This window comes from Choloepus didactylus, chromosome 6, assembly GCF_015220235.1.
Source record: "Choloepus didactylus isolate mChoDid1 chromosome 6, mChoDid1.pri, whole genome shotgun sequence".
Lineage (NCBI taxonomy): Eukaryota > Metazoa > Chordata > Mammalia > Pilosa > Megalonychidae > Choloepus > Choloepus didactylus.
Genome location: NC_051312.1, coordinates 7029919 through 7051036, shown reverse-complemented (window position 1 = coordinate 7051036; position 21118 = coordinate 7029919). Strand labels below are relative to the sequence as shown.

Below are 21118 nucleotides of genomic sequence, written 5' to 3'. Positions count from 1 at the left end.
GAGGACCCCATTTTTCCTGGCTGCCGGCCGGGGCCCACTCTTAGCTCCTTGCCCAGTGGCTCCTCCATCTCACCTACAGAGGGCCTCCCTCGTGTCTCATCCCTCTCACGCTCCCAGTCTCTCTGATTTCCCCTTCTGCTACCAGCCAGAGCACCTGCCCAGCTCTCGAAGGCCCCCCACCCCGATTAGACCAGGCCCACCCTTGGCTTGTGCTCCCCTTGGACTGACTCAACGTCAGCTGGTCAGGACCTTACTTTAGAAGAATCCCTTTTGCCATATGTGGTGACAGCTGAGGGCCTGATATCCGTCACGTTCACGGGTTCACAGGGCTGAGGGTCGTGGCGGGGAAGCTCGGGAGCATTTTAGAATTCTGCCTACCACTGCCCGCTAGGACCATGCAGGAGAGGGCTCGGGAGAGACGGACCTCAAGCCGGGACCCTTATTTCCCCCTCTCCTTCCCTTGCTCTCCATATACAGATGTGCGTGTGTGCGTGTGTGTGTGTGTGTGTGTAAGCTGGTCTGTGTGTAAGCATCTGCTTGCTCCTCTGTCTTCTCACTTTTCCTCTTGCTTCATTCAGTAAACGCACATTGGCCTCTGCTGGGTGCTCGGAACTGAGGTCAGAGCATGGAGCAGAGCAGTCTCTCTACCTGCCCATTGTCTGGCCACGTGACACAGGTGACCCCGTGCCTCACCTTCGCCAGGGAAGGAGGCCGGCCCAGGCCTCCAGGCCTCCCTCTTGTCCCTGGGCCTCAGCCTTCTCACCTAACCTCCTCCACCTGCTCCCAGCCCCTGTCCTCTCTCGGGCCAGCTGCAAGGGTCTTCCCCCCGGCCTTGCAGCCGGCAGAGTGGTCTTGTCAAAAATGCAGACCTGTTCTTAGGGTGCAGCTACTGCCTCCCTGCCCCCCTGGCTTAGAACTTACAGCTTTCCTTAGAAGCAGGGCAGGGTCCGGGCCCAGCTCCAAGGCCCTGAGAGGCTGCCCGTCCCCCTCGCTGCCCTTCCGCTGGCCCTGGAGCCCCCCTGCTCTGAGGACTCCCGCGGCTCCCCTCATGTTCTCTTTCCCCCTTTGGGTCACTCCTAATTCCTCAGCCCTCACTCGGCTCAACTGTTGCTTTCTGTAATGGATAAGCATTTTAGACAAAATGTATTGTGGTAACATGTACAGTTTCCCGTTCTAGCCACTTCACGCGTACAATTCCAAACTTGCGCTGCCTTCACCACCATCCATTACCAAAGCTGTTTCATCACCCCAAACTGAAACCCTGCACCCACTAAACAATAACTCCCCATTCTCCCTACACCCTGCCTTGCCCCCGGTAACTTCTGATCTGCTCCCTATCTAAGAACTATTACATGTCAGCGAGATCACACAATATTTGACTTTTTGTGTCTGGTTTCTTTCTCTCAGCCCTATGTCTTCAAGGTTCACCCGTGTCACAGCCTGTGTCAGGACGTCGTTCCTCGTTAGGGCCGAGTGATGGTCTGTTGCGCGGATCTGCCGCATTTCGTTTATCCGCTCGTCTGATGATGGCCCCGTGGGCCCTTGCCTCCTTTCGGCTCTCGTGAATCAGTTTTTGCCCTTGCCTCCCCACTCTGGCCGGCCGCACCGGGTCTTGACTCTCTTGCACCCAGGCTCTGTGCTCGGTATATAATTATGTTATTTCACAGTAATCCACTCTCACAGCTGAGGAAAGAAAGGCTGAGAAAGAGTAGTAACTCGTTCTGTGTCCCTGGCTGATAAAGATGGTGGAACTTAGATTTGCGACCACAGCCTGTGTCTTAACCCCTTGGCTTTTCTGTTGCTCAGTAGAATCACATGTGATTTCTGAACAGGTAATCGGAGTGAGGGCTTTTGGCTCCCGGCTCTGAGCTGGGTGTGGACGCTAATGCAGTAAGTTGACCACTTCTGTGTTTCCTGCCAAGAGGTCCGTTTTCTGTCCTTGTGGCTTCTCACTGGGTCCTGCATAAGTGAAAATGCCGCAAAAATAGTTTCTGGATAATCAAGCACCCTGTGGTATGGCTAGAATGGCCCCGTGTCCCTGGCCTCTGATACCTTCTTCAGCCAAGTTAAATGCCCGGTGTCCCGGGCCTTCAGAATTGCAGGTAAATGACCCACACTGTGAAGTCGAGCCCACGAACGCCCAGTCTGCTGCCTGCTGGTGTCGGCCAAAACCCAGACGCCCTGGCCAGCAGCTCCTTGGGGACGGAGCGCCAGGAAGATGTTTACTGAACAGGGATCAGGTTGGAAACTGGAGGATGGCCCTGTGGGTGCCAATGTGAGATGTTGAGGGTGATGCCGAGAGTCTCCTTGCTTTTGGTGAAGGCAGGACATACTTAGGGGAGCTTCATTCTGTTTACTTGGGACATGGATCACCCAGCCTGCTTTCCCATAAAGTCAGGGGGCACGCTACAGCTCACGGGCCAAACCCAGACCGACCTGTTTTTGTGACTTCTGCCATTTTTAAAAGCACCCTCTCCTTGAGGTTGAGGAGGGACAGCTGCGTGATGCTTCTTGGGGAGTGGGGATGGGGGCAGTAGGGTAGTTTATGTCGTTTCCTGTCACCTGGGGGCTGCCAGCTTGCCCTCCCAGCTGCCCGCCTCTGCTTCCTTCCGGGGATGTTTGCTCTTGGTTAATTGAACTGAAAAACCCGAGTTCCCCAGGGATTCGGTGCCTTTGCTATTTTAATTCTCACGTGTTGGTGTCCTCAGGCTTTTGTAACAAATGACCCCAAACCAGGTGGCTTAAAATGACAGAAATTTATCATTCACAATACTGGCGGCCAGAGGTCCAGATTTGGGATGTCAGCAGGGACGTGCTCTCTCTGGAGCTCTAGAGAAGGATCTTTCTTTGCCTCTTCTGACCCCTGGTGGCTCCTGGGGTTCCTTGGCTTCTACCCACATTGTTCCGATTTTCATCTCTATCTTCACATGGCCTTCTCTTCTCCCTGTCTCTCTCCTCTGCATCCCCTATGAGGACACCGGTCATTGCATTAGGCCTGCCCTACACCTAGGCCAATCTCATCTCAACATCCGGAACTCAACTACATCTGCAAAGACCCTATTTAATAAGGTCACCTTCCCAGGTTCTGGTGGTTGGGATGTTCACACATCTTTGGGGGGACACCGTTCAACCCCCTGCACCATGAGAGGGAGAAGTGGACCGCGGGCGGCGGAGGGTGATGGTTGTAGGCAGTGAGGCTGCTGCAGATGGCTGCTCCATTTTCCCACCTGGAACACGTGGATGCTAACAGGAATGTCCTCTGTAGGCTGTGGGGGAATTAAGCAGGAGGATCTCCTGCGTGAGTTCTTGCCTGGCCCTCATCCCCTCCACCCTCCAGGCTGCAGGCTCGAGGTGGGAGGCAGGGCTGAATCCCCTCTCTACACCCCGTTTTGTCTCTGCAGCGGCCCACCCATGTGCCCGGGACAATGGCGGCTGTTCCCACATCTGCATTGCCAAGGGTGATGGAACACCACGCTGCTCCTGCCCCGTCCACCTCGTGCTTCTGCAGAACCTCCTGACCTGTGGCGGTACGTGTACCTGTGGCTCTTTCCGTTCGGATGATGCATGGGGATGTTGCTGCCCAGCGTCCTTTTAAAAGCTAGGCCCCGTCCAATGGTTCTTCAGAGCAACCATCTCTTCTTTTGCTCTCCTTTCTTCTCTTATATATATATATATACATATATACACACACATACATACATACATACATACATACATACATACATACATCGGATGCTATGAATTTTCCTCAAAGTACTGATTTGGCTGCATCTTACAAATTTTCTTTTTTTATTACAGAAGTGCATTTACAAAATCAGAACCTGAAATACAGGATTCCCATATTACACCCTATTATTAGCACCTTGCATTGGTGCGATACATTTGTTACCATTGATGAAAGCACATTTTTATGATTGCACTATTGACTACAGTCCATGGTTTAACTTAGGAGTCACTGTTTGTGTAGTGTAGTTACATGGGTTTTAAAAATTCTTTTATTGTATTACCATATATACAAGCTAACATTTCCCCTTTTAACCATATTCAGATAAATATTTCAGTGCTGCTAATTACGTTCACAATGTGAGCATAATTACCATCACCACTGTTCATTACCTAAACATCTCCATTGTTCCCAATAGGAATTCTGTACATTTCTAGTCTTTCCTTCCCATTCCCTATCCCCACCCTGTCCCCTGGTAACCTATATTCTAGAAACTGACTCTATTTGCTTATTCTAATTGTTTCACATCAGTGAGATCAAACAATATTTGTCCTTTCTCTTAGCAGCATTTTGTAGTTTTCTGTGTACAAGTCCTTTACATCCTTGGATTCCTAGATACTTGATTCTTTCAGTTGCTACTGTAAATTTTTTCCATCCTTTCACTTTCAACCTACTTGTGTCTTTGAATTTAAGGTGAGTCTCTTGCAGATGGCATATAGTTGTTTTTTTAATCCATTCTGCCAACCTCTGCTTTTTGACTGGAGAGTTTAATCCTTTTACATTTAAAGTCACTACTAATAATGTACGACTTTCTTCCACCATTCTGCTATGTAGCCTTTGTAAGTCTTATACATTTTTTTGTCCTATTTAGCCTTTGTAAGTCTTATACATTTTTTTGTCCCTCAATTCTTCCAGTAATGCCTACTTTTATATTTATTTAATTTTTTGTCTTGTGCCATATTGAGTGCCTTCTCTTTCTGTGTACATATATTTTTCCTCTACTTTCCTTGTGGTTACCATGGTGTTAAAATTTAACACCCTAAATTTATAACGTCATAGTTGGTTTGATATCAGCTTGACTTCAATAGCTTACACATACATTTTTCCTATACCCTTCCATCTCCCTGTCCTTTTCTTGAACTTGTTACTTCTTATATCTTTGTACATTGTATGTCCAAAACCATAGATTTAGCATTACTTTTTATGCATTGCCTTTTAGCACCTGTAGGAAGTTAGAAGTGGCGTTACATACCAAACAAAAAATACAGTAATACTGGCATTTATAATTACCCAAATGGTTCCCTTTACCAGGGGTCTATTTCTTTATGCCTCGTCTAACCACTGTCTGTTGCCCTTCCTTTTAGCTTGAAGAGCTCCCTTTAGCAATGCTCGTAGGGCAGGTCTAGTGGTGATGAACTCCCTCAGCTTCTGTTTATCTGGGAATGTCTTAATCTCGCCCTCATTTTTCTAAGAAAATCTCACTGGATATAACATTCTTGGATAGCAGTTGTTTTCTTTCAGCACTTCAAGTATTTCAATCCACTGCCTTCTTGCCTTCATGGTTTCCGATGAGAAATCGGCACTCACCCTAATTGGGGCTCCCTTGTACATAACACGTTGCTCTTCTCTTGCAGCTTTCAGAACTCTCTCCTTGTTTTTGCATTTAGTAGTGTGATCAGGATATGACGGGATGTGTTTTTCTTCATGTTTATCCTGTTTGGTGTTCTCTGGGCTTCCTGGGTATGCATATTTGTGTCTTTTGCTAAGTTTTGGAAGTTCTCTGTCATTATTTCTTTGAATATTCTTTCTATCCCTTTCTCTCTTCGCCTTCTCGGGCTCCCATAATGCATTTATTGGTTCACTTGATGGTGTCCCAGTGGTGTCTTAGACTATTTTTGCTTTTCATTACTCTTTTTTCTTTCTGTTCCTCTGCTTGACTCATTTCAATTGTCTTGTCTTTAAGTTTGCTGATTCTTTCTTCTGCCAGCTCCAATCTGCTTTTGAAACCCTCCTGGGACTTTTTCATTTCAGTTATTGAGGTCTCCACCTCCACTAGTTCTCTGTTTGGTTCCTTTTAAATATTTCTGTCTCTTTACTAAGATTCTCATATTACTCATTCATCGTTTTCCTGATATCTTTAATTCTCTCTCTGTATTCTCCTTTGTCTCCTTGAACATTTTTAAGACCAATTTTTAAAAGCCTTTGCTTGGTGGGTCCACATTCTGGTTTTCTTCATTGGTGTTTTCTGGATTTTTATCCTGTTCCTTTGGATGGGCTGTTATTTCCTGTTTGTCTTACACTTTTGTTGCACACTGTGCATTTTAATATTTTAACTCTGGGATTTATTCCCTGAGATATCTGTTTCTTGAGTTTGTAACTGGCTGATGATAAGACAGATTTTCTTGAGCTTCAGCTCCTATCAGGAAGGTCCACACAAGGCAAGTGCAAGTACAGGTTCTCGCTGTCTTTTCTGGGCCTGTGTCTTGTCCTGGGCTTGTGCTTGTTAGTTGCTTTGGAGTTCCCCTGCTTTCAGGAGTCTGAAGGCCCCTCTATTTCCCAGGAGACAGACCTCCCTTTCCCAGGTGTTTAAAGCAGGCAAGCCTTTGTCCCAGGTTGTCACCTCTGTATCTTCTTTAGTTGTCTCAAGCTACTTTCACCCGGAGGGCACAATCTGGGAGTGGGGGCTCGCTGGAGAGGCATTTCCTAAGTCAGTCTTTCCCAGCCGAATCAGGGTGACCCATGGAAGGGTGCAACTGGATCTAAACTGCCCTGGGAAGGGATGAGGAGGGGCGCCAGGGGCTGCTTCCACAGCTCCCCAAAGCTGAGCGTTCGTGACCTGCCCAGCACATGCAGCCCTTCAGCTAACTGTGCCCTGCAGCCCCGAGGAAGCACAGCGTTTTAAAGTCTCTTCTGTGCTGCCTGTGTCTGGGGCAGGTTGGAACAGTGGATGCTCTCAGAGCTGAGCTCCCAGTGATCCGAAGTCCCTAATCAAAAGCCGTGGTCAGTGATTGGCCATCCCTGGTCTTGAGGAAGAGGGTGATTACGTCCCTGTTTGCCACCAGTGAGCTAGCCAGGGGCTGGACCCCACGCAGCCTGCGGGAATGGGGGATAGATGCCGATAACCACCACAAAGGGCAGAGAGCAATTTACTAACTTATCAGCGTCTTCCTCCCACTCTTCCTGGATGCCAGACAGTGCCCTACTGGCCTCCGGAATTTCAATATAGTTGTTTCAGACCTTTCTGCCTATTTAATCCTGGTTCTGGCGGAAGGGCCGAGTCCTGGAGCTCCCTCCCCACCATCCTCCCGTAATTCTCCTGCATTCTGCAAATTTTGATAAGTTGCACTTTCGCTTTCATTCAGTTCAAAATACTTTTTAATTTCTCCTGAGATGTCTTTGACTCAGGTGTTATTGAGAAGTATGTTGTTTAATCTCCACACAACTGGGGATTCTCCAGCTCTGTTTCTGTTACTGATTTCTAGTTTAATTCCGTCGTGATCTGAGAGCAGACTTTGTCCGGTTTCTGTTCTGTTAAAGTGCTGAGGGTTGTTCTGTGGCCCGGAATGTTCCGTGTGAGCGTGAGAGGAGTGTCGGGTTCAGCGTCTGCCAGTGTTGATTAGACCCTGGAGGCATCTGCGCCCTTTTGGATGTCCTGCCTGGCGGGTCTGTCCCTTAGGGACCGAGGGGTGTGGATGGCTCCAGCCGTGACGGGGGGTTGGTTGGTTTCTTCTCATATCCTTTGCCGTCCTTTCCACACTTGATCTCCTCCTCCACCGAGGCGGCTTGGGGGTGGTAAAGGACGTGGAATTTAGGGTCAGAAAGACCTGGGTTCAAATCCCAGCTCTGCCACTTACCGGCCGAGTGACTCTGCCCAGTCACTTGGCCTCTCTGAACCTCTGTATCCTCATCTGTGAAATAGGGGTACCGGGAGTGCCTGCCTCAGGGGGTCCATGTGCGGGTTGGATCACAGAGCATGGTGCATGGGCCCTGCCAGCGCTGTTAGTCCTGGGGGTGGGAGTAGTGAGAGTCACAGCCGCTATTGACAGCTGGGGAAGCCCAACCCAGGGTGCTTCCTCTCCACTGTCCCGGGGCCCCCAGGGGGCCGGCTTGTGTTGTTTCTCTGCTCGTCTCATCCCCCCTCCTTGAGCTCTTGTGGCGTCAGGTCACCCTCACCCCTTTCCTTCTTGCTCTGTCCCTGTGACACTGCACCATGTCCCACACACAGGGCAGTGAGTAGGTGGTGGTCTCTGTCTGAGGATGTGAGGCCCCTTCCTGACACCCCAGGGATGTGAATTTGCTTTATTCTTCTGTGGCCACTTCTGTGGGGAAAGCTCCGAAGAAGGATGAGGGACCATCTCTTGGGAGATGAAAGGAACCCTGATGAAAGGGCAGGAGCCAGGCAGTCGGCATGTGACCTGCCTCACAGCCACACCCCCACTAATGCAATTTGAGCCCTTCTCTGAGCTGCCTGGCCTGTACCCCATTTTCTCCATCCCACCCGGCCTGGAGTCTGTGACGTGGGGCCAATGCTTCCTATGTAGCAATGAGACCGGGGTTTTGTTGAGTTGCACAGAGGCTGAGTCAGGGGCTGGAATCCGAGCTGGGGTCTGTCTGACCCTGCCTTAGACCCCCTGCTTCCCAATCTTGATCAGACTGGGCAAATTGCAGCATGGCCCAGCAGGGGGGCCAGGACCCTCTTCTTCCTAGCTGGAGGTCAGTTGGAACAGGAGTTGTGGGTGCTGGGCCTTTGGGGGCCTGAGCTCAGAGTTGGGGGACACTGTCCACCACCGTCCTCCCGTGGCCAGCCTCCGTGCATGTCCCTTGTTGGCAGCTCAGCTTGCAGCTGCCAGGGGACCCATCTCCTGCTGTCCCTGGGATGTCCTGTGGCTGAGCCTGGCAGGGCCTGCAGGGCTGCTTTGGTTTCCTGAGAGCCCGGCTCTCTGCTCCCATCCTTCTCCTCTACCAGCACTCGTTTGGGAACCAGATTATGGAAGGAGTAGTGGGACCTGGTTGTCAGACGGCTTATGTGCATCGATACGCATCGTGCATTGGTGCCGCTTGAAATGGGTGCTGCTTTCTCCACCAGTTTTCAGGCTTGTTGGTGACTCTTGTTAACACAACAATGGAGTTGGGCTGGTTTTCGGATTTTCCGATAGTCCCCTCCTCGAGGCCAGTCTGGGTCAGTTTTCTGTCATTTTTTGCACTGGTTTCTGCTCTGAGAAAGAGGAGGGAAGGAGTGTTGGGAGCCCTGGGAAACGGGGGGAGCAGCCCCCAGAGCGGAGGGGACCCCTCGCTTCTCTATCAGTGCCCTCGCGTGTCCGAGCCTTGTCTGTGCCCCCAGCCCCGGATCAGCACTGGTCACTGAGCCCTTGGGCTGCACTTGACCTGTACCAAGGACGCTGGGCCCTGGGGGTGATGTCACTCGCTGTGAGTCACCCCGGCAGGAGGTGGCCCCGGGTCCTGTGTCCTTGGCCCTCTCAGCTCACTGCCACGTCGAGGAACCCTTCCCCTCCCTCATCTCCCCGCCCCTGCCCTCCCCATGGGTGTCCCCTTGGCGCCCTCCTGCCTTCCTTACCCCTGGAAGGTTCTCTGCAGTGAGTCTGGCCCTGCTGCTTGGCTGCCCAAACTCATCATGGTGTGGGGGCTGACCACCTGCTTTAGGCCTTCCCCCTGCTGAAGGGGGCACGGCGGGCGCTCAGCCACTGCCCAGCTCACGCCACAGTCGTGGGGCTGCACGTGCTGGACAGCCCGCCAGCCTGGGGCTCGGCCAGGAGGCAAGCGCTGGGTCCCCAGAGACCCTGTCTGACGCCCCAGGGGTGCCTGTGGGGAGGCCGAGACCCAGAGGGAGGGGCACTGCCCGGCTTCGCAGCCTGAGTTTCCAGCCCCCAGCGTCCTCTGCCTGCGGCTTGAAGCTCACGTTCCCAGTCAGCCCCTGTCCTCCCTCCAGAGTGTAAAACAGAAGCGACTCCAGTCTTCTTTCAGGAAACATTTACTCCTGCCACCATCTCTCAGCCTGCAGGCCTTCTCTCATTTGCAACCCACCCGTGCTCCTGCTGGATTTGGGCCCCCTGCGGCCTGTGACCCTGTGACCTTGCCTTCTGCCCCCCACAGAGCCGCCCACATGCTCTCCCGACCAGTTTGCGTGTGCCACGGGGGAGATCGACTGCATCCCGGGCGCCTGGCGCTGCGACGGCTTCCCCGAGTGCGATGACCGCAGTGATGAGGAGGGCTGCCCCGTGTGCTCGGCCGCCCAGTTCCCCTGCGGGCACGGCCAGTGTGTGGACCTGCGTCTGCGCTGCGACGGCGAGGCCGACTGCCAGGACCGCTCGGACGAGGCCGACTGCGACAGTGAGACCCGCCGGTGGCCGGCCGCCCGGGGAGGATGGGGTGGGGGTGCCACAGGGGCTTTCCCTGCTCTCCCAGACAGGGCTCAGGGGACCCTCTGGCCATGCATGAGCTGGGTCCCAGGTTTCCAGAGGGAAATCCCGGGTCCTTATCAGCGTGGGAGGGCAAGAAGCTACTTTTAGGCTCAGTGAAGGAAACGCTGCGATCAGACCCCTTCCTGTTGGGCAGTTTGGCTTGAAGGCCCAGTGTGAGGACTGTTGCCTTATCCCACTTGGGTTGAGGGCTTTACAGGAGTAGTTTGCTGGAGACTTCCATAGCTCGGGCCACAGGTAAATCTCTGCTCCATCCCTCCATAGCTTCTAACAACCCATTGAACCAGGAGTGTGGGTCACAAAGGGATTTGCTTAGGCATCCTGGGTCCACTCTGACCAGCAGGATTTTCCTTTAGACCTTTACAGTGAAACATAGCTCTCTGGGCCTCCTCTGAGTTTTCCTTTTGTAAATGACCTGCTTGCTTGGTTGCCTGCCACGGGTTCTCAGTTCCAAAGCCCACAACTGCTCCCTCTCGCTGTCTCACCCAGAGCACCGAGCCCTGTCCTTGGCTATCTGTGGCCCAGCATCTTCACGGATGCCACCTGGCTCCTGGCCACTGTCCTCATTCGTGATGAGCTGCCATTTTGGAGAAGAGAAGGGCCTGGTTGTAATTTCCCCCAAATGTCCCTGTCAAGCAGCAGATAAGCTTTTTCCAGCCCACCGTCCCCTTTGAGAATTTGATGGAGGCTGGAGCCCAGGAGTCAGCATAATGGCCCCCAGGCCAAATCCAGCCCACCAATGATTTGTGTAAATAAAGTTTTATTGGCACAGCCATGTTTATTCATTGGTGTGTTATCTCTGGCTGTCTTGTGTTGCAACAGCAGAGCTGGGTGGTTATGATAGAGTCCATATGGCTCTCCAAGCCTGCAGTGTGTACTCACTGGCTCTTTGCAGAAGAAGTTTGCTGACACTGCTCTCCACCCTTGCCCCAGAGGAAATGCAGAGCTGCCCAGCCCACAGGGTTCTGCCCTGGATTGCAGAGGATTCCTGGACCTGGAATCAGGAACCATCCCCTCCCTCCCGCTGCTCCGAACTCCTGAGTGAGAGGCAGCGCAGTGCAGGCCTGGGGCCCCATGCCGCTTCGGAAGCCCCCTCTCCTGCTCGGGTGCCAGCCCAGCCACAGGTCCCCTTGAGGCAGGGCCCCTGGGTCCCCACACACTTCTCCCCATAACGGAAGGATCGGGGTCGGGGTGGGCAGAGCTGTGTCGCTGCTGACACTCTGCAGGCCTTACCCGTAGTGGGGGCCACCACATCCCACCTGGGGGCAGGAGGGATGTCAGGTCTCTTCCCTGCTGACCTTGGGACAGGCTTCATCACAGGGAGGTGAAGGCTGGGTTGGCCGTGGGCACCCGATAACTAGTCCTCAACAGGGTCCCAATTGCTTGCTCTGCAGTCAAAACCCAGACCTTTCTCGCTGGGTCTCGGAGGGGCCTGGGAGCACCAGTGGTAGCACCGGCCAGTGTGGGGTGCGCTTGGCCGGCGTGTGCGCCCCGGGCACTGACCATGCGCCCTCTGCCTGCAGCCATCTGCCTGCCCAACCAGTTCCGCTGCACCAGCGGCCAGTGCGTCCTCATCAAGCAGCAGTGCGACTCCTTCCCCGACTGCATCGACGGCTCCGATGAGCTTATGTGCGGTGAGCTGCTGGGTTGCACCCCCAGGCGTACGGGTCTCAAGGGAGACAGAGGAGATGTGGATTCCAAGAGGGCCCAGGGGCAGGGGGTGCAGGTGCAGGGTCCGAGGAGCACTCTGTCTCGGGAGCAGGGCAGGCTTCCTGGAGGCGGTGGCAGTGTGGCTGAACTTTGAGGGGAAGGGCAGCTCAGAAGGGAGGTCGAGGGGGCTGTGTGAGTGGTGGTGCATCTGGCTGGGAATGGGGGTGCTCCCAGGGACAGAAGCACAGAAGCAGAGTGCACTGTGAGTCTGCCTCAGTGGGCAGGGCCAGCCCTGGCACCGGCTGGGCCTGAATGTCATGCTCTGTCCCGAGTCCTCAGGCCCAAGGGCCATGCTCTGCCCCTGGGGACCTCACCCAGCAGCTTCTGTCGGGCAGCAGGATTACCCCTTGCTGGAGGGATGGGGGTGGTCCTGCTCCCTGACACCCAGCAGTCCAGGTGGGGAGGTGTGATGTGCACACACGTACAGACACACCCAAGGTGCAGCTGTGTGTGTTGCCTCCCCTGCAGCAACACAGCCTGTAAAGTCAGGGATGCAGGGGCCAGACGATGGGAGGCCAGGGCAGTCAGGGAGGGCTTTCTGGAGGAAGTGGCCCTTGAAAGACCATCTCAGATTTACACTGGAGGGGAGCTGGTCCCAGGCAGGAAGTAGACATGTGTCAGTGTGTCTGGGGATGTGGCCACATCATTTACTGCAGAGGGACTGGGTTGGGAGCTCCAGCTCCCAGGGAGAAAGGTTTTGTGAGGGAGGGGAGAAAGGGGGGCACCCCCAAGGGGCCCACTGAGCACTTTTGCACCCTCATGTCAACCTGGGTCAGGCACCTCGGGGACCTTCTCTCGTCATGGGTGGGCTGAGTCCTGCTCTCTGTGGGGCAGGTTTCAGTCCGAAGGTGTCGGTCCTTTGCCTCCACTGTGGTTTGGGGCCCCCGAGTAAGGCCTTGTCCCCAGAACCAGCAGCCTTTCTCCCTTCCTTTGTTTTTAGCCAGTGGGAAGGGTCTTGGGTGACGGTCCTCAGACTTGCTGGGCCACCCTGATGGGAAGGTGTGTGAGCTGTTGTCCCAGCTGATCCCAGAGCCGGTAGCTACACGCCCTCCAGGCCCCGGGGGCTGTGGTGGGGGCCCAAGCCCAAGGAGCGTCCCTATCTTGCAGTCGCACCTGCCAAGTGCACCACGTGAGCCCGAACCAGCCCAGGGCTCTGCCCCTTGCTTGGTGCCCCCACCCCCTACTTTGGGCCTTTCAGGATTCCTAGTCTTTTGGTGCCAGACGGGTGGGGATCACCCTGCTGGTTAAGGGTGCTGGGCCCTGGGTGTGCCTCTCATCTCAGCTCAGCCCCAACACATGGGTGAACACTACCACCAGGCGGGTGGGGAGACCCAGGGCCTTGCCCCCCTGTCCCACACCTGCGGTTTGGTGGTCAGTGTTTCCTCAGTGGCCCGAGGGGGCTGCCTGGCCTGGCTCCCTTAGGTGCTGGGTGAAGGGGCTTCGACAGGCTTGGATGGGATGTCCTGGTGCACGTGCTCGGGGGTGTGGCTGTGAGGCTACTTTGGACGAGACGCTGTTGGTGCCATCAGGGAGCAGGGAGGGGGGCAGCCAGGACAGTGGGGGGTGGCGTCCCAGTCAGTCTGGGGGCTCTGGGCACCCCTCCAGGGCACCGCCGTCCACCCCCACAGGAGGCCCTAACTCTTGGGGTAACATTGACCATCTCTTCCTTCTTGTCCCCTGGCAGAAATCACCAAGCCGCCCTCGGACGACACCCCGGCTCACAGCAGCGCCATCGGCCCCGTCATTGGCATCATCCTCTCGCTTTTCGTCATGGGTGGGGTCTACTTCGTGTGCCAGCGCGTGGTGTGCCAGCGCTACGCAGGGGCCAACGGGCCCTTCCCCCATGAGTACGTCAGTGGGACCCCCCACGTGCCCCTCAATTTCATTGCCCCCGGCGGCTCCCAGCACGGTCCCTTCACAGGTAAGGGCCTTGGGCAGAGTCAGGGGTGGGGCGGGGGGAGACTGGGCAGGATATGGGGTCAGCGGGTCCTCCACCCCCTACACTGCTCTACACCCCTCTAACCCATCTCGGCACACGGGCTTCTGGCTGAGCCTGCATCTGGCATCAGAATCCTCCTCAACACAGGGGCCCGCTCAGCTGCAGCCTGGGCTCTGGCATCAGGAAAACTCTCTGGACTTGGCCTTTGGACAGTTCATGGGGCATGGCCTCTCGATATGGATGTGGGGGCAGCTGGGCCCTCTCAGAAGCCAGTGACTCACTCCAAACTGCAGGCAGCTTTGTCCTGAACCTGGCTGGGATTGTGTGGCCGAGCCGAGCAACAGTTATGTTTCTGCCTGCTCTGGTTCATGGGGACGCCGAGCTCAGGGGTTACATTTGTGGCTGCCCAGGGGAGCTGCTCCACAGGGCTGAATCAAGCCCACCCTGGAAGGAGGGCCACTGGGAGGCCCAAATGTGCCCACATAGTCCCAGGGCCCCTTGGGGACCATCCAGTCCCTGCACAGCCCTGGAGCCTGACATCTCCCAGCAGACGCGGCCTGATTGTCCTTGGGGGGGTGGGGTCCTCGGGGGCTTCACAAGAGCTCCCTGAGGCTCCTAGGGGCAACTCCACCGTCTCAGCAGCTCCAGAGAGCGTGGCCCTGCCTGTGCTGGGCGGCCTGGAGCTGAGATCCTCCCTAGTCCCCCCACAGCACCAACAGGGGCCCCTCCAGGAGGGGCAGACCCAGGTAGCTCACGGGGTCATGGGAGGGACCTGCCCGCTGCTCCTGGCATCTCATGGGCGGCTGAGGTGTCTGGGGGGTGCCCTGGCCGAGTGGCCAGCTCCCCAACCTGCCTTGTCCTTCCCACAGGCATCTCCTGCGGCAAGTCCATGATGAGCTCGGTGAGCCTGATGGGGGGCCGGGGCGGGGTGCCCCTCTACGACCGGAACCACGTAACCGGGGCCTCGTCCAGCAGCTCCTCCAGCACCAAGGCCACGCTCTACCCTCCAGTGAGTAGGGCGAGGGGCTGGGGGGCGGGCGTGGCATGGTGGGCATGGCGAGGGCGGGCCGGGACTTCATGTGGTGGGGCATGGAGGTGGGTGTGGCAATGGGCGGGGCTGGGGCCAGGCAGGGCGTGGTGGGCGGGGCCGGGACATGGCGTGGTGGGCGGGGCGAGGCTGGCACAGGCGGGGGTGGGGGGGGCCGGGGGCGTGGTGTGGCCTTGCCGCCCAGGGGTCGCCTGGGGAGATTTCTTGCGATCCCACGATTTCTAAAATTAACCGTTCCTGCACCTCGGAGAAATATGTCTTCACTTTCTTCCTCTCCAAACTAATTCTTTTCCTTTCATGACCTTGTTTTCTGTTTAGTCAAGGGCAGTACTTGTTCATTGTGGGTAATCGAGACACTTAAAACTGCCAAGGGGTGAGCTTTGCCTCCACTCCCACCTCCCAGGGCTGCCGGGGCCGTGTCACCTTCCTCCCTGCCGGTCCTCGCTCGGTGTGGACAGGGCTGCCCAGGACGGCCCTTTGCTTCCCGGCTGGGCCCCCCAAGGAACGCCGTTTTCCCACCCAAGGTCTCCCTGGGAAACCCTTGGATTGTTTCCCAAAGGACTGACAGACACAGATGCGCCGCTTTCTGCGGCTACAGCATCCCAGCAGCTTTGGGCAGCCCCGGGGGTGAGGACTGGCTCCGGCTGAGCCACACCCGGCAGGCTCCATAGTAAAGAGGGTGGAGCACCAAACCCCCGAGTCCAGGGCTCCCTGGCTCCCACGGCTGGGCAGGACCCCCATTCCTGAGAGCTTCACCCCAGGTTGAACCAGTGAGCTTGACACACGGATGTGAGCCTGAAAATATAAAAGTTGGGACCTGATTTTCTGTAGTTTGCATGCTTTTAACTCTTCAAAAATCCGATTTTCTGTGGCCAAATGCTTTTCCTCCGCGAGGACTACTCCTGGAGCTTTCTCTAGGATCTCTCCAGGGAGTGCTCCCCTTTGCCAAGGGCTGCAAACTGCGGGGCCAACACAGCAGGAGGTGCCCTTTCTGCCCTCCTGGGCGCCCCTCTGTCCTGGGGTTTGAGCCCTCCTTATGGCGCCTGACCCCAGCAGGCGCCTGGGAGGGATGGGACGGGAGGAAGCTGTTATCTCTGGTTCACAGGATAGGATGGGCGACTGCAAAGCCCCAGGAGCCATCAGGGACAGAGGAGCCGAGGAACCCAGGCCTGGAGTTTAGAGTACTCTCCAGCGTTCTCCTCTTCCTCTCCCCTGGCTCTCAGCTGCCCCACGGGACCAGTTAGAAACCCGTGTGAGGCCAAGCTTATGCTGGGAAGCACCCGTTAAACCCCCAGAGTACAAACCCCAGGATGCTCAGGAAATTGGATTCTCTTTCTCCAGCAACTGCAGAGAATTTTCTTTCCCTGGGCTCTGCTGGGAGCTGGGGTGGGGGTATGGGGGGTGGGGGGGATCGTATTAGGCAACAAGAGATGACATCATTGGCCAGCTGTCTTTAAATTAATGAATTATTTTGTATCACTCGTACATGCATATGTGTTCATGGTTCAGAACTCAAAAGCTACAAAAGCGTGTGTAGTGAGGAGCAGGGCCACCTTGCCCCTCTCGCCAAGCAGGACACCTCCCTAAAAGCAGGCCCTGTGATCTGTACACATGTAAGTATACGAGGGTTCGTGTTTTGTTTTCCCAGCAAAGAGAATAATTTTATTTTATTATTTTACTTTTTATTTTGAGATGATTGTAAATGAACATCTAGTTGCAAGAAATAATCCAGAGAGATCTCGTTTACCGTTCGCTGGCTTCCCCCCACAGTCACATCTCATCTGACCGTAGCACAGTATCGCAGTCAGGAAAGTGACGTTGATGCCATCTTTGACCTTAGATTTCACCAGTTTCATACACATCCTTTTTAAAGCCCCAGTGGCAGGACCTGGACACTTGTTCCAAGCCTTGCTTTTTACTAACGACACACAGAAGCTGCCGTTCACCGAGGACGACGAGGCTCCCAGCTCTCTCCTGAACACCCCGTAGGCACCTTGATCCTGACCCAGTTCTGCAAGGCGGCGCTGTCCTTATCCCCACTTATCCCCATTGTGCAGATGTGGAGGCCAGGGAACCATGGGGTTCCGGGTCCTTCCGTCGGCAGGCAGTGGGGCCAGCCATCCGACTCCTGACCGCCCGCCCACCGTGTCCCAAAGTGCGTCCCGCATGCCGTGTGCAGCTGCCCCGCTCTTCCCAGCGGCTGCCTAGTGCTCAGTTTAAGCAGTGTGGCCAAGTCCACCACGGCAGGCGTTGAGGCTGCTCACAGCCTTTTGTTCTGACGACAGTGTTGCCCCAGGACCCTGGCCCGTCTGTCATGTACCCTCCTGCATGGGGAGAGGCAGCAGGATGAGTGCCTGGTGCAGGGGCTGAAGGGCTGTCATTTGACCGTTCTTGCCCTGTGGCCTCGGGAGAGACCAGGCCCTCTTCCCTGCAGCCGAGGGGCTGCACCTGCCACTTTCTTTCCTCCAGTCTGATTTAGGATAGAAAAGATGTCACAGTGTAATCTTACTTCATCACTGATGACGTCAAGCACTTTTTTATGTGTTTAAGAATCTTTGTAATTTTTTTTCTCAGAAGGATCGATTCATGTCCTTTTTCTGTTTGATTATTGGCATTCTTATTGATTTGTAAGATTTCTCTAGATGTAGATGTAGAGATAGTGCCAGATATAATTAAGGAAATGAGCCCCTTGCCTGGGATATGCATGGAAAATATGTTTCCTGAGTTTTTTATCTTTCAATTTGCATAATGGTGTGCTTTACCATTTATGGAGTGACACTATCGATCTTCTCTGTTACAGTGTCTGGATTTTTCATTTTTATTTTTCCTTCATGCTCAGAAAGGTCTTCCCGACTCTGATCACAAAAAACAATTTTCCCCCATGTTCTCTTTCTCTCTGTTCTCGTGCTTATATGTTTCATGTTTAAACTTTTGATCCTTTTGGAACATAATTAGGTGTTCTAGTGATGTAGGCAGCCACCTTCTCTGCTGATGGCTGTCGGCTGATCTGTATTAGTCAGGGTCTGATCTGGAGACAGAAACCACAGGATAATTTGAACAGAGAAAGTTCAGTGTTCGGAATTTTTAACAGGGGGTTGGGGATGGCAAAGGAGAACCCTAAAGAACATTCAGGCAGGGCTGAGAATGAGCACCCAAGGCAGAGCTCCCAGGGCTGAAAGCTAGACTTGTTTGAGTGGGCACAGCTCACTGGATGGCCAGAAGTCACTGAGGTTCTGAGCTGGCAGAACGTTCTGGAAATCTAGCCACTGGAGTACTAGGGAAGCTATCTGTTTTGGTTTCCTAAAGCTGACAAATTGCAATATACCAGAAATAGGTTGGCTTTTACAATGGTGTTCTGGTTTGCTAATGCTGCCATTATGCAAAACACTAGAAATGGATTGGCTTTTATAAAGGGGGTTTATTTGGTTACAAATGTACAGTCTTAAGACCATAAGGTGTCCAAGGTAATGCATCAGCACGAGTATACCTTCACTGGAGGATGGCCAATGGCGTCCGGAAAACCTCTGTTAGCTGGGAAGGCACGTGGCTGGCGTCTGCTGATTCTTTGCTCCGGGGTTCTGGTTTCAAAATGGCATTCTCCAAAATGTCTCTGGGCTTGTCTCTCTTAGCTTCTCCAGAACAAACTCTGGGCTAGTATCTCAAAGCATCAGCAAGCTTCTGGGTCTCCTGGCTGAGCATATCCCGTGGTGTTTCCGTCTCTCTGCTCTCTGTGTGGGCTCCCTTTAAAGGACTCCAGTAAACTAATCAAGACCTACCCTGAATGGGCGGGGTCAAATCTCCATGGAAACATTCAATCACTAGGTCACACCTTAATCAACAGACTAATACATCTGCCCCCATAAGATTGCATTAAAGAATATGGCTCTTTGGGGGACATAATACATCCAAAACCGGCACAGATGGGGATTTATTAGCTTACAAATTTATACTCCTTAGGCCATGAAAATGTCCCTGTTAAGGCATCAACAGGACGATACCTGGACTCTGAAGACAGGCTGCCGACATGCAGGACACCTGGGAAGGCACATGGCTGGCATCTGCTGGTCCTTTGCTCCTGGGTTTCGTTCCTTCCAGCTTCTGGCTTCCCCTCTCAGCTTCTGTGGGCCTTCTCTGGACTCTCTGCTTTAGTAATTCAAGTTAGACTTTTGTTCACTTGACTTAGAACTCTTCTGTTCATACAAATCAAGTAAGAATCAAGTAGACTGCCCATCTATTTTACTTCTGAGTACTCCATGATCTACTAGCCAACCCCATAAGTCTCTGCAAGTTAAGACTATTTTGACTGCTGCTTCCAGCCTGTTTTGCATTATGGTAGCCACACCCACCTTGTCTTTGGTGATTAACTACTGCCACGTGGCTTCTGCAGACTCCGGATCCGATTATCCCCATGTGTTTAAGGATTCCAGCTCAGTGACAGCAGTTCCCACAGTAAATCTGACCTACAGAGAAGGGCGACTGCAGAGCTCTATCAGGAATGACAGAGCTAGTCTCACAGATTTATTCCTCACAGTCCTGGTAAAAGGTGTGTCCTCTGGACATTCCTGGGGTACCTGAGCAGGTCTTACGTGATAAAACCATCGTGACATCCCAATCTCTCTAAGCCTTTGGATCCCCTCCTCCACATTATACCAGGGCAGTTCTGGCATTTCGACCTCAGGTAAAGTCGGCCACCTTTTGATCCATGTTTCAGCCAGCCACCCAAACAGACTGTTAACACCCTTGCTAACCCCTCAAGCTACAACACTGAACCCACTCTGCTTAGTAGGCCCATATCAGTAAATTCAGCCTGATCCAACTTTCTGTTCCTTCCACCATTATCCCACACCCTTAATATCCATTCCCATACATACTCCCCTGTCTGAGTGGGAAAACTCATGCAGCTCTTCTGGAGTATAGCGTACTTCCTCATGGGTCACACGTCATTCCTCACCCTTCGGGGCCCGTTGGGACTATAGTCTTGTTATGGGTCTTGAAGCCAAGACTGGTGGTGGGGGAGGGTCATGAAAAGAGTTAGAAGTGTCTTGCAAGCCAACTACCTCAGGACATTCTGTTGCAGTTTCATCTGATGAAACAGGATTAATCTCTCCAGACAGAGGAGTGAGGGCTGTTTCCTCAGGGGAGGTGATTACAAGTTTATCAGGCAGGGCCGGGCTAATCTCTTCAGGTAGATTGGATGGGTGTGTCCTCAGGGCAGATCATTATGGGTTTATCAGGCAAAGACTCAGCAGAATCTAGGGTTTCGTTATGAACCCATATGTCTCCATCCTAATTTTTCAGGATCCCATTCCTTTCCAATCAATGGCCTCACTTTAACAGCACACACACTGCAAGGTTGGGAATTTGGTTTACACTGCAAATCTGCCGCTCACACAGCAAGATACTGGGTCTGGTTTTCAGACCATGTAGCAGGTCTTTGGCTACACAAAATAAGATTTTCTTTCAGGGCACACATGAAACTTCTTTCATGAGGAACTTAAGTTACAAATTTGAAGCCTTCAGCTTAACCCTTTCTTTTATAACTGTATCCAGCATATTTAGGAACAACCGGTCAAGGCTCACACCGTTATACCTCTTAACTCCACAAAACTCTGTTGAAGTATCAAACACTCTCACCCAGAGCCTGGCTTGCCTCAGAAAAGCCTTTGAGTAGCAGTAGCCAGTGGTGATGTTTTGCATCTCTCTATTGCCAACTCATACAGCAGACTATCAGTGCCATCTAGATTGTTGGAAATAGAGTTCTAATCTAATCAGCTTAGAGAACCAATTCCTAAAACTCTAGAACCAAATCAGAAACCCTGTTTTTAAGATTCTGTTTCTCAAGAACCATGCCCGGTACCAAAGCTATGTTAGTCAGGGTTCTGTAGGGAAACAGAACTGACAGGAGATGTCTGCAGATTATATAAGATTTTATAAAGTTGTCTTACATAACTGTGGGAATGGGCAAGTCCAAATTCCATAGGGCAGGCTGCAAGCTGGGAACTCCAAGGTTTTCAACGAATCCCCCAGGAGAAGCTGACTGGCTGAAGTAGAGAAGGAAATTCTCTCTTCTGACTGCTGAGATCTTCACTTCTCCTTTTAAAGCCTCCAGCTGATTAGATTGGAGTGTTGAAGGCCACCTCCTCAGTTGGTTGTAGATGTCATCAGCCTTAGATGCCGTCAACTTACTGATGACCTAAATCCACGAAATATCCTTGCAGCAAAGTTAGGCCAGCACTTGCCTAACCAGACAACTGGGCACT

General features: G+C 53.4%; 1 protein-coding gene across 3 annotated transcripts in view; it reads left to right on the top strand.

Moving 5' to 3' along the window:
* LRP5 (LDL receptor related protein 5) overlaps positions 1–21118 on the top strand; it is a 118663-nt gene that overhangs the window by 93540 nt on the left and 4005 nt on the right. For all 3 annotated transcript variants that reach the window (XM_037838364.1, XM_037838365.1, XM_037838366.1), the window contains exons 17-21: positions 3402–3527; positions 9836–10072; positions 11685–11795; positions 13556–13792; positions 14680–14819. In XM_037838364.1, coding sequence (XP_037694292.1) covers positions 3402–3527; positions 9836–10072; positions 11685–11795; positions 13556–13792; positions 14680–14819 — 851 coding nt within the window. The remainder of the gene's footprint in view (positions 1–3401; positions 3528–9835; positions 10073–11684; positions 11796–13555; positions 13793–14679; positions 14820–21118) is intronic.